The sequence below is a fragment of the Salvia hispanica genome, chromosome 5 (assembly GCF_023119035.1).
Source record: "Salvia hispanica cultivar TCC Black 2014 chromosome 5, UniMelb_Shisp_WGS_1.0, whole genome shotgun sequence".
In the NCBI taxonomy this organism is placed as follows: domain Eukaryota; kingdom Viridiplantae; phylum Streptophyta; class Magnoliopsida; order Lamiales; family Lamiaceae; genus Salvia; species Salvia hispanica.
Window position 1 is genome coordinate 1,528,888 of NC_062969.1, and position 13,409 is coordinate 1,542,296.

Below are 13,409 nucleotides of genomic sequence, written 5' to 3' on the forward strand. Positions count from 1 at the left end.
TCGATGAATCAGAAACAATATCTTTTCTCATACGCAGCATTGTCAGTCTGCGTCAGAAGGTGTCCTAAGATTATTCATGTCTCATCATCTTCTCATCAAATTATCACATAAATTCAAAATTAAAATCAATGAAAAATTAAACAAAAAAAAAAGAAGAAGAATAAATGAAAGGACGAATCAGAAAGAACGTAGCGAAGTGAGAAACATTAAATTGATCAAGTGGAATTCACCATCACAAATCAATTCTACTCATCATCTTCATCCAAATCAAAATACACATAAAAAAAATGAGATAGACAGAGAAATTGATTGAGAGAGATAGAGGTGGAGAGGTGAGAATCTGAGATGAGTGAAGAAGAATGAAGCACATGTATTTATATAGGATTATTGAAGCCCTAATTTGAAGCCCAGTGGGCCGTCTGGGCCAGGTCACTTAGGTCACTTGTTTGGGCCTTTCGTTTAAAAGCCCAACACGAACTCCACAACCTTATTTGCTCATTTTGATTGGTAATTTTATTGAATTATTGTTTAGCCTTATTGCGTTTGTGTATTTATTATATGGATGTAATTTTGTGCCAAATTTGATAATATGACCATATTTGTAATATTTTATCATTTACTTTAATTTTATTCTTTCAGTATTATTTACTCCATCCGTCCACGATTAAGAGTCTCATTTCTAAATGGCGCGGGTTTTAAGAAATGTTAAGAAAAGTGGGTGGAAGAAAGTTAGTGGAATAGAGGTCTCACTTGTATATATTAGTTTTAAATGATATGTGAGTGGAATGAGTTAGTGGAGTGTGGGGTCTCTTTACCATTTATGGTAATTATGAACCGATTCGTGGACAGACAAAAATGGAAAAACGAGACTCTTATTCGTGGATGGAGGGAGTATTTCATTTCTTAGGGTATCAACAGCGCATCAGAAAATATCGGCTCGTCCTGTGGTGATGGGACTCTCTGGTGACGAGGTGCGGTTGTTGGCGAGGAGCTCACAAAACGAGCATCTTGTTGTGAAGGGAAAAGTGACAAGATGCTTGTTTATGTGTATTTATTTTGTTTTTTTTATTTTTTCAATTTATTTTAATATAAATTAATGAGTTGAAATACTGCAAAAATTAGCAACTTAATGGTTAGAGATTCATTTGTAGGAATAGACACAATAATAAGATGTAACGAGAGGGAATAAGGTGAATAAGAAATGTGAAAAAAATGTCTATGTGTATATTTATTTTTTATTTTTTATTTTTTTTATAATAATGTCAAAGTTATCTAAATTTTATGTAAATTATTATGTTAAAACTTCTATCAATAATTTAAAGTAACTAAATATATACTTTTTTAATAGAATTTTGAACACTGTCTTAACTAATCTTTTTTTCTATATCTCCCCTGCTAAAAGATGTAACCATTATTGATGCCTTACTCACAGTGGCATCTTAGTAGCAATTGTGCCGTGTTTATCATGTCATTTTATTATTTAATTTCATTATCGTTGACTAATTCATCTATATATGCTAGCATCTAGAACTTTTCTAGTGAAATTTTCTCGTACTATTCGGGAACATTATAATCGCTATCCTATTTTATACTATATTAATTACTCTTTTAAATAAATATTTGTCATTTAAAGCTATGTTATATAGAATCATTCGTGAGCATTATGCTTGTTTAAAGCAGCGTTGTTTATTTTTTGCTTTAAATGTTTAGCTTGAATCTAGTATATTAAAAATTATTATTCATATTTTTAGTTTTACAAAATTAATAATAATCAAAGCTTAGATTTGTTCCATTTTTCTATGACAACAAATCAATGAATAAAACGACAAATAGAGCTTTGATTTTTATCAAAATTGTAAAATAAAATATGTGAATAACAATTTTTAATGTATTAGAATCAAACTGATTGTATAAAACAACACAAATAACGCTAAAAATATGTTCAACGAGCGTAGTGCTCATGGATAACATTCACATGAGATATGTAGCATATCATTTCCCTATATGTCGATAAATACTCCATTATAATAGAGAATTTAATAGAAATAATGTCAAAAAAATCTGGTTGCCATTCTGTTGACATGTTTTTGACGTTATTTGTCATTTGTTGACATCAAATCTTAAAATTTAATGGTCCAGATTTTAATTTGTACTCCCTCCATCCCATTCAAGATGACCACTTTTCCTTTTTTATTTGTCTCAATTAAGATGACCACTTTCTAATTTTGAAAATAACTTTTTCTCTCTCCCTTAAAATATTCAACTACTTTTTTTCTCTCTACTTTATTCCATCTAATAACACATCCTAAAAAATCTCATGCCACTCGAGAATGTGGTCATCTTGAATGGGGCGGAGGGAGTAATTTGTAAAATAGATGTAGTGTACTGTGTACATATCAGTATATTGTTATGTTAAGTTTGAAATATAAAATTATCCTAAGTCGTAGATATTATAATGTATAGATGTCGATTAATTCAATATTTATAGGGGTTATTTAATGCAATGTTGGGGGTTTGGCCAAGCTATTATACTTTATACTCTTTCTTATTTTGGCTTAAGTTATAAATATGCACTCTATATTTTATGTTAAATCGATGTATTATTGTAGGGGCTGGACTTCAATATATTTCTATGATGAAGTGTAAATCCATTCTAAATAATAAACATGTAAATATATGTGGGTGAATTAGTTCAATGACTATTTTAATCTGTCAAATAAAAAAATTATGGCAGCTAGGTGCATTGAGCTAATCAACGCTATTTAAAATACACCCTATCCTTTGTCCTTTAAAAATAAGAATTTTAAAAATGAATATTTTAATATAAAAGAATAAGTAAAAAGTAGTTGAAGTAGTGTTTATAGATAGTGAAATTCACTTTATTAGTAATGTAATTTATGATGAAAAAATTCAAAGACTAGTAGAAAATAGGCTAATTTATAGGATGTACTATTAAAGTAAATACAATATGAGAAGTCAAATGGAATTATACAAGTTGAATATAGGGTTAGTATCCAAAATATCTTGTCACATTATAAATATGGAATCAATCACATGTACGAGGCCATAAATTGGATGCGCCAACCTAAAAAGTTTATGCATTCATGGATCTAAGCTTTTTCATTGGTGCAGGAGCATTAATCACAGTCTTGCCTCTGTTTCTTTATTTCTTCTACACAAACTCCACCAATCATAACGCGAGTGGAATCCACGCGCCACCAAAAGCCGGCGGAGCGTGGCCCTTCACGGGCCACCTCCATGTCATGAGCAGTGGCAATCTTCCGCACATTGCCTTAGGGGCCATGGCGGATAAGTATGGTCCGGTCTTCCAAATCGGGCTCGGGGTCCGCCAAGCCCTAGTGGTGAGTGACGGAAAACTGGCTAAGGAATTGTTCACCACGTGCGATTTGGCGGTCTCGTCCCGTCCTAAAATGGCCTCTTCTAGAAATTTGGGTTACGAAATGGCCATGTTCGGGTTCGCCCCGTACGGGCAATATTGGCGGGAAGTGCGGAAAGTGGTCTCTACGGAGCTGCTTTCGGCACGTAGACTTGAGTTACAAAAACATGTGTTGGTGTCAGAGACTGATTTGTCTGTAAACGAACTTTTTGGTGTTTGGAGTCAAAAGGCTGACGTGTCGGGACGCGTATTGGTGGAGATGAAACAGTGGTTTGGGGATTTGAATCTGAATGCGGTGTTGAGGATGGTGGTCGGGAAGAGATGCTTTGGATCCGGCAATGGGGACATTGACGAGGCGAGGCGGTGCCAACGTGTGATGAGGGATTTCTTCGACTTGGCCGGGGTGTTTGTGGCGGGAGACGCCATGCCCTATCTTAGGTGGTTGGATGTAGGTGGATATGAGAAGAAAATGAGGGAAACTTCAAAGGAGTTGGATTCGTTAGTTGGACAATGGTTGGAGGAACATAGAGAAAGTGGAATTTCAGACAAGGGTGAAGATTTTATGGACGTGATGCTTTGTGTTGTACGAGGTACCAAGCTTCAAAATCAACATGACTCGGACATCATAATCAAATCCACTTGTTCGGTATGTCTTTTACTCCCTCCGTCCCACATAATTTTACACAGTTTGACTTGGCACGGGTTTTAAGAAATGTAATAGAAAGTGAGTTGAAAAAGTTGGTGGGATGTGGGTCCTACTTTTAAAGTACTCCCTCCGTCCCAAGGAAGATGACCCATTTCTTGGGCGGCACGGGATTTTATGCAACTTTATTTTGTGTGTTAAATGGAGAGAGTAAAGTAAGAGAGATGAGATAAAGGGGTTTCCATTTTAAGTAATGGGTCATCTTGGTTGAGACAAACCAAAAAGGAAAGTGGGTCATCTTTAATGGGACGGAGGGAGTATTAGTTTTATAATAAAATGTGAGTAGGAATGAGTTAGTGGAATATGGGGTCCACTATCAAAAATGGTAAAAATGAAATGGATAAAATTATGTGGGACGACCCAAAATGGAATACTGGGTAAAATTATGTGGGACGGAGGGAGTATGTTTTAAATTTTTTGTGGGATCAAATACTCATGTAAATGCTAAAAATATGAGACTGAAATGCGATATTGTTTCGCAGAATTTGATATCAGGTGCTAGTGACACAACTTCAATCATGTTAGTGTGGGCACTAGCCTTGCTACTCAACAACAACTATGCCTTAAGAAAAGTCCAGCAAGAACTTGATGACCAAGTAGGGAGAGACAAAAGAGTGAACGATTCAGATATTGACAAACTATTATACCTTCAAGCCGTTGTTAAAGAGACTCTAAGGTTGTACCCGGCAGCACCCTTGAGTGGTCCCCGAGAATTCACGCAGGACTGTGTTTTAGGGACTTATAACGTCCCTAAAGGCACAATTTTATTCGTCAACATATGGAAGTTGCATCGAGACCCCAAAGTATGGTCTGAGGACCCCTTGGAGTTCAGACCGGAGAGATTTCTAACGACTCATAGACAAGTTGATGTTAAAAGTCCGAATTTCGATTACATCCCGTTTGGAGGCGGCCGGAGAATATGCCCCGGGATAAATTATGGTATGCGGATGTTGCACTTGGTGCTAGCTAGTTTACTACAAGCATTTGACATTTCAACTCCGAATGGTGAAGTGGTAGACATGAGTGAGAGTGGTGGGTTGACAAATGGCAAAGCCACCCCACTAGATGTTCTTGTTTCCCCAAGGCTATGCCCTAGTCTTTATTAGTTAAAGTTTACGACCACGTGCTAAAATAATGAACTATGACTTATCTCATACTCCCCCGTTCCATAGTAATAGAGTCATTTTGCTATTTTGGTACATTCCATAGTAATAGAGTCATTTTCTTTTTTAGTAAAAGTCAACATATTTTTTCACACCTACTTTACTCTCTCTTACTTTTTTCTCTCTTCATCTCTCTACCTTTTTCATTTTTCACTTTATTCTCCTTTTACTAAACTCACCTAATACAATTTTTCTTAATCTCCGTGCCGAAAAGAAATGCCTTCATTACTCTGGAACGGAGGGAGTATCAAATTAAAAGTTGTCATGGTGGTGGGTTGACAAATGGCAATGCCACTCTACTAGATGTTCTTGTTGCCTCAAGGCTATGCCATAGTCTTTAATAGAAGTAGTTAAAGGTTATCATCGCCGTACTGAAATAATAAACTATGACTAAATTTTGATATCTCATGTCAAATAAAAAGTGGTCAAAAACTCATGAGCTTTCACCTTGCCACTATAGTTTTAGTTTTGTTGTCTGATTTTTTATTTTCCTACTTAGATTTTGAATTCTCACGCCAGTTTCAATTTTTAGAAAATCCTTATGAAATTGACAATAGGGAGTAAAGGTTAATTAATTTTTGACAATTTTTAAGTTTGTGGAAATACCATAAATCGGTGATAGTTCTTAATTTTCAATTTGTAGAAAATCCTCAAATGTATGAAATTGACAAAAGGTTAAAGGTTAATTAATTTTTAAAAAATTTTAAGTTCGTGGAAATACCATAAATCGGCCATAGTTCGTAATTCGGTGATCAATCGGCCCAATGGTAGTGTTTCAAAACATATACATTAATTACTAAGGCCCATAATTGATAATATAACATATGTATGTATATATTTGCACACACGCTAGTCTATTTGGGCCATCACATTTCAGGCAAATATAAATATCGAACCATTTCAGGCAAAAAAAAAGAGAGGCCAATAAATCCCCACCCTAAATCTTTTTTTATTTCTTTATTCTTTTCTTCCATATTTAAATCTCACATAAAAATTACTACAAAAAAAAAATACTAGGACCAATAGTTGGTAACATGGGGTAAAATCAAAGGAGAAAAATAACACAAAATCATATATTTCCCTTACCATTACCCAATTTTCCAATATACTATAAAATATAAACTATAATACATTACATATATGTATATATGTGTGTCTATGTATGTATAGATCAGTGTGTGTAGCACACACAGTAGTCTAAACTTCAAGAGCAGCTTTGTAGATGACCTCAAAGGCGTATTCAATACATGACTTCATTTTATTTTGGTCAATAAATCCTTTCTCTGCTGTCACTGCAATCCTCAATTTTCCCACATAACTTATCATTGTTACAGATAGGCTCTACAATCAAATAAATCAATAAACATATCAATAACTTGTACTCTTTTTGTCCATCGCCAATAGACTTGGTAGTGGACGACAAACATTTTAATACAAATTCGATAAAGTAGAAGAGAGATGGAAAGAAATAAAATGATTGTAGTATTTTTTACTAATGAATGCAATCCAACTCAATAATTCAAAATAAAGACTTACCAAAAATAGAAAGAGTCTAATATTTGTGGAGAGGAAAAAATGAAATTACCTGAGGTGGGCCCGCAACTGCAAAGTAGAGTCCTTTACAGGGTTGATTGGCCAAAGCCATTTGTTCAACAGGTCCAATCAAATTCGAAATTGCCATGCTAGTGTTTTTCAATGTTGCGTGGATGTGTCGAGCTGTTGCCTGTTACATAACATTGGACATATTTTACTATGAAAACATATAATATTCCGAATGGTTATGTTAGTAATCGCAAGTTACTTGTATGCGTTAGCACCCGGTGCACGAACATGGGCTTGGGGAATTTACTCTACCATGAAAAGATAGAGACACTTGAACAAATAATCATCTTTCAGCCTACCATTTTATTGTTTGGACCTTGATTATCTATGAGAAACTTAACGCTACATACATTATGTGAGATCATCCATAAATATCATTCACGCTAACATTATTTATTTTGATCATGATACCTACAAAATATTTATAGATATCACTATTCACTATTTCAAATTCAAGAATAAAACCCAATAATCACGAAGTTGTAAACAAAGCAAATCACATCAAATGAAGATGTATATATTCGATGTGTTTAAATCATACCTCGTGACCTCTGACTATTGTGATAAAACTAAGAAGCTGGCCAGTTAGGTAAACTGCGCCAGAATTCTTATATCTCTTGATCATCCGATGAGCTTTCTTAACAAAATCGAGCGGATTTAGAAGCTCCGATTGAGTCAATTTAGGCAAAGGAACATGCAAGAACGCGAACCGGTTGCCCCATGGCACGTCGGAATTAGGTTTGATCATCTCATCGACTGATTTGTACCCTCCAATAGCCCTAGTGTTGAGCAAAACTAGGGCGGTTGTCTTTGATTTGCATGACTCTTCATCTGCTTTTTGCATGTATATTCGAGTTCCCAATGTTATTATACCGGTTATGACGTCATTAATAGTCTGCCCATGTTCACAAAAATTAAGATATGTACATTAGGTTCATGACTAAATTAATGAAAGTATGTATGTGAGTATTGATTTCTAAAGTTAAGTTGAAATATGGTTGAAGTTGAGATGTGCTTGATTATTTAATTAGAAAACAATTGACATGTGAGAGTGTTTTAAAGATAGGTGGGGAAGTAGATATTTAGTGTATAGGAAGGAATTTAGAGACATGGTGGTTGGACGATGAAGCATTGATAAGACATTTCTCTTTTAAATAAATTGAGGTCATGAGTCACTATGGCCACATAATAACTATGGAGCCATTACTATTTATCTTATTCTAATTTTAAATAGAGGCATGACATGGGTTTTAATAAAAAATAGTTAGTGTATTGTGAACGAATAAAATCATATTTTAAAAATAGTGTAAGTAATAATGGAAACTATATTTGGAGGACACAAAATGGTAGAAATGATAAATATGATTAACTTTTGTATAATAAATAAATATGATTAACTTTTTATGTAATTAACCTATCAAATGACAAAATAAATCCTCAAGGAAAAAAAAGGCTATTTAATAGCATTCACGTATACTTGCATATAGACACACACGTAATTCATTTATGTAGCATCATAGCATGGGAAGAGTATATATATAGAATTTTTTTTTTTTTCAAATGGAAACATACTAATTAGCTAGTTATTTCCCAAAATAATGTTGGGGGTCTTGCTTCTCTTTTTTTTTTTTTTTTTTTTTAAGAATAGTGGAGTATTTGAAAATGTCGAGCTAGGTATTTAGTATTAACGTAATGAATTGGACAAGACATAAATTGACACAATTAAATGATAAGTTGGGACACTAATTAAGTCAATAAATCCAAAATAAAGAAAGGGATGTTTATATATGGTTATAAAGATTATTACCACATTGAGCTTGGTCTTGATTTGCCCGAGCTGATCAAGAGAAAACGTCGTTGTCGTCGTCGCGATCGGCCGAAATTCCACACCTTCGATGCCCGATCTAATTGGCGAAATATCGTCCTTCATCAAGGTGCTCTTGAAGAGGCTCCACCCGAAGTCATAAGTCGTGTGAGCAAGGCCGGTGAAAAACCTAGGAATCCGTCGCAACCAGACCTTGCGACGAATTCCAGGACCCGTCCTGGGCTGCCGGGACGGAAACGTCAGTGGGACTGATGGGTTGTCGACGCGTTGAAGGCACGAGAGGAGGGCTCCCATCAAGGAGTAGCCATCACCTAATGAGTGGTGAAGCTTGAAGATGACATTGCCAGCTGCATTCTTGGTAGGGTATCTTAGTATGTGAATTTCCCACAACGGTCGATGTTGTGGTAGTTGTTCCATTGATATTTGGGACAAGTAGTCGTTGAAACATTCATCGTAGTAGTCCACCGACATGTCACTAGGGAAAGTGGGGCCAATGACATGGTCTTCGAGGTTCACCTCTACCTTTTTCCATTTCCTCACCCCTTTCTTGTCGGTAACCTAATCAAGCCATGAAAATGACAAGTAAATTAAAACAATTGGAAAATAAAAAAAATTAATGTACACATAGAGTAGCAATATAGATACAACCTTTCTTGTTAGTACCTAATTGTGCCACGAAAACGACAAGCAAAGTAGCAGTACAGAAACAGTTCAGAACAGAATCATCAGACAACAACAAAACTAGCGTACAGAAACAGCCTTCCTAATCGATTATCATAGTTTTGTGTTAACTAATGAAGTCGATGTGGTATAAATGCTTGAGCCATCGAAATAGCGAGTAGAGTAGCCATACCGAAACAACAACAAAATTAACGTACATGCAAAAAACAAATATATTGTCGAAAATCACTAGAGAAGAAAAGAAGCAAACGAACAATAGAAATTTACAAAAAGGAAATTAGCGTTATCCACCAACCTCAACCATATGTAGAGTGTTAAGATAACATACCATGATCGAGGAGAAACGATGATTTATAGGCAAGAAAAGATCTTTGAGAAGAGACATAGCCATGGAATCATCTATATTTATATGATCTTCAGTTTCCAAAACTCCAAAGATTGTGAGTGATAAGGCTGAGCTTCTCAAGTATTGTGCACTTGGACTCATAGGCTCCAAAACTTCTTCTTCACCCTCCATATTCTTCTACTCTATTTCACACACACACACTAAAGATTATTAATGTATGTTATATAATCTAAGTATGGTTTGATACATGTAGCACTTGAATTGAATGTCTGAGATGATGATATATATAGAGAGAATACTAGTCATTGATAAATATGGGCAAAAATCTATGCTACATTAATGAATTAGTTGCTAATTTTAAGCGGTTGTACAACACGTTGCATCAAATGATGTCATTTGTGTGCATGTGGCTTCGTTTACGCCTTATGAATCATAAGTTATGGTCTATGTATTCTTCATCTTGACGTTGTAGATATATATTGGTGATGATGATATAATGATGTTAGAGTAGATTTAGGTCACTTCAGTGGTATATTAGTCATGATATTTTTTTGTTAACTATTTCAGTTAAAGAAAATTGAAAATAAAGACTAAAATGAGTATTAGTTTTTCAAAATAATATTGATTCTCATATATATTGTCCAAATTCTATTTTGGTTAACCTAAGTTAAAATGGTGCACATTAGGTTAACCCCCTTTCAAATTCAAACCAATTTTTTTGTTTCTTGTGCGAAAATGGTGGAGTTTAAAGTTTGCCTAGATATGCTAAATATCTTCAAACATTATTTATCCATATACTAGGTTTTTCCTTGTATTTAATTCAAAAATAGATAAATTGATATACCAATCGAAGGACTAATCGAGATATTTTATGTAGGGTTGGTGCTATGATATTTGACTTTTCATGCCGTCCCCATATCTTGAATTATTGCAAGATGAAGTATAGAGGAAACTTTAAATTTATAGTACTATATGAGTTAGCGTGAAAAATGTTATATAGTCTCAACAGTAGAGTAGTTGATAAAAAAGGAATATACTTTCAACGTCTCTACAATATATGACTATAAAATGTTAAATTATAAATTTAATATCAATTATCTCATATGGATACAAAACAACATTATTTAATTAAGATAAAAAAGGAAAAGAAAGTAATAAAAGTAGAAATATATTTATTTAATTGAAGCAATGCTTTTTTGAGCAATAACCAACAAAAGACATTATATTATACACGAAGCAATTGAGAAAATTAAAACTCTGTGATTTAATGTCAACTAATAAGAAAAATTTAAAAGAAGGAGAAGAAAATGAAATTGCTTTGTGTTTCTGAAATATTCACTATTTTAAAAATATTTTTTTCATTTCGCCATTAATAGTTGGAATTGGTGATAGGTGCAACTAATTTTGTTGAATTTTCACACATACCGATGAATCGCACGAAGTCTATATCATTATCTACAGGGTGATAGTCAATTCGGATATAAATATGTATGCAAAAAGGCTAGCTATTATACTTGGAATTGGACACTTATATACAAATGAAAAGCGAATATATGCGGCCATTAATTGGCTTGCAAAACACCCAATCAATTGGAATGAGGGATTCACGAGTCACATTATTTAATTTATCGAGTTAGAGAAACAATTATTAATCAATCAATTGGAATTGTTGAAATGTGAAACAATTATGTACATACATTTAGCGATGATAATTTAGACAAGATACGTCATGAACATTACGATTTTATAAATCAGGGTCAATTTTTATTGGATTTGTGTTTTATTGAGTTGGCCCATCAAGATTTTGAGTTGGGATTGAATAACCTATTAAAAAGTAAGATTATTATTTAAATTATTTTTATTCTTCTATTTTAGTTTCATTCTCTAAATGTCTGTAAATTAATTTTAATTTGTGTGAAATAGGTTATCAAGTCGGTAATGAATACGTGTCATTGTGTCATGTACGAGTTTAAATGTAGTAGATTGGGCTCGTGTTCAGGTTAAAAATATCTTAACATATCAAATTTATATTAAATTTTACTCTCTCCTTCTCAGTAAGATATGACTCTTTTCTTCTTTGAATGTGTTTTGGGAAAATGATAATAAATAAATAAAGTAAAGAGAAAGTAAAGTAAGAGAAAGAATAATATAGAGGAAAGTCTCTTCTATATTATTCTCTATTTTACTTTAATTTCTCTCTACTTTAGCTATTTATTACTCCCCCGTCTACGAAAAATAGGGCACTTTGTGAATAACACGAGTTTTAATGTAGAATTGATAAGTAAGAGAGAAGAGAAAAAAAGTAAAAGAGAAGTAGTGTTAGTGAAATGTGGGGTCCATATTATTAGTAATAGAGAGAAGAAAAAAAAAGTAAGAGAGAAATTGTTGAAAATTTCCTTTTTTTGAATGTGTCCTATTTTTCATGGACAATAAAAAAATGACAAATGTACCCTATTTTTGTGGACGAATAGAGTATTATTTTTATCAAGCGAAAAAAAAAAATTATCTTAACAGATAGAAGGAGTATTAGATACAATATCATTATCAGACTGATCCAATAAAGACTCAAACTGCACAATTTGTCACCCCTTTAATTTATTAACGAATCAATATTGGTAAATGGCGACAAATTGCCGAATATTAGCGTGAAATCTAAGCGCCAAAATCGTTGTCAACGTTATCGAAGGAATCTTGAGCCATAATTAAACGCCTAGTTAATGGCGATGTTGAAGACATAAATTTGCATTGCAAAACTATTGTTAGTAGTCATAATAAACTTATTATATAAATAACGGCGTTTCAAAACATTCATTCGAATGCTGGTCACTTTGTCCCTGAATACTACCAACATTTGGTTCAGCACGAGTTTTAATTTATGACTGGAATAGTAAGAGAGAGATAGAAATAAAAATTTAAAATATTATTAGTGGAGAATGAGTTCTACCTCGTTAGAGATAAATTAGAAAGTTCATATATACTTTTCAGACACGGATGAAGTAACTAATTTTTTTCTTTTATAAGTGTAGATTTTCATGAATCTGTATGTAGATATTATTATCATATAGTATATACATAGTTGGAGAGGAATGATATGCTACATTACTTATGTAGCCTCCTTATGTGAGCACCACTCTTGTTTGACACAAATTTAGCATTGTTCGTTTTGATTAATCTATTTAGTTTGATTCTATACATTAAAAAATGGTATTACAATTTTTAATTTCACAAAATTCATAAAAATCAAAGCTTGATTTAATATTTTATTCATTTATTTGAAATCATAGAGTAAACGAGCAAATCGATCTTTGATTTTTATGAATTTTGTGAAATTAAAGATTGTAATAACATTTTTTAATGTATTAGAGTCAAACTAAATAGATGAATCAAAACTAACAACGTTATATGTGTGTTAAACGAGAGTGATGCTCACGTAAGGAGCCTACATAAGGTATGTACTTCGTAGCATATAATTCCTCCATAGTTTGATTAATGTATATATGAATATAGTACTCCCTTTGTCCGCGAAAAAATATCTCATGTTGGCCATTCGAGGTGTCCGCAATTTAAAATATTATTTACCTTTTTTCATTCTTAGTAAGTGGACTCATCTAAAATCATCGCACTCATTTCACCGTGTAAAAGTTGAGTTTATATTCCACTAACTCATTTCCCTTTTTTTTTCAACAAAATCA

The 13,409-nt window shown here is 33.3% G+C and overlaps 2 protein-coding genes and 2 non-coding genes across 4 annotated transcripts; 1 reads left to right on the plus strand and 3 right to left on the minus strand.

Annotated features, from left to right (window-relative positions):
- Positions 1 to 99, minus strand: LOC125191436. Its single transcript, XR_007171120.1, has one exon. It is a non-coding gene; the product is annotated as a small nucleolar RNA snoR31/Z110/Z27 (small nucleolar RNA).
- A 71-nt stretch (positions 100 to 170) lies between these two features.
- On the minus strand, positions 171 to 264 carry LOC125191437. Its single transcript, XR_007171121.1, has one exon. It is a non-coding gene; the product is annotated as a small nucleolar RNA R32/R81/Z41 (small nucleolar RNA).
- A 2,840-nt stretch (positions 265 to 3,104) lies between these two features.
- On the plus strand, positions 3,105 to 5,210 carry LOC125188212 (cytochrome P450 CYP82D47-like). The gene is made up of 2 exons (XM_048084976.1): positions 3,105 to 4,043; positions 4,583 to 5,210. The coding sequence occupies exons 1-2, from the start codon at positions 3,105 to 3,107 to the stop codon at positions 5,204 to 5,206; spliced, it is 1,563 nt and encodes a 520-aa protein (XP_047940933.1). The 3' UTR covers positions 5,207 to 5,210.
- Positions 5,211 to 6,322: 1,112 nt separating this feature from the next.
- Positions 6,323 to 9,974, minus strand: LOC125188541 (wax ester synthase/diacylglycerol acyltransferase 4-like). Its single transcript, XM_048085470.1, has 5 exons — positions 9,700 to 9,974; positions 8,673 to 9,248; positions 7,407 to 7,760; positions 6,849 to 6,986; positions 6,323 to 6,604 (listed from the first exon to the last, which is right to left on the minus strand). Exons 1-5 carry the CDS (start codon positions 9,886 to 9,888, stop codon positions 6,461 to 6,463), a joined length of 1,401 nt encoding a protein of 466 aa, XP_047941427.1. The 5' UTR covers positions 9,889 to 9,974; the 3' UTR covers positions 6,323 to 6,460.
- Positions 9,975 to 13,409: the final 3,435 nt, after the last annotated feature.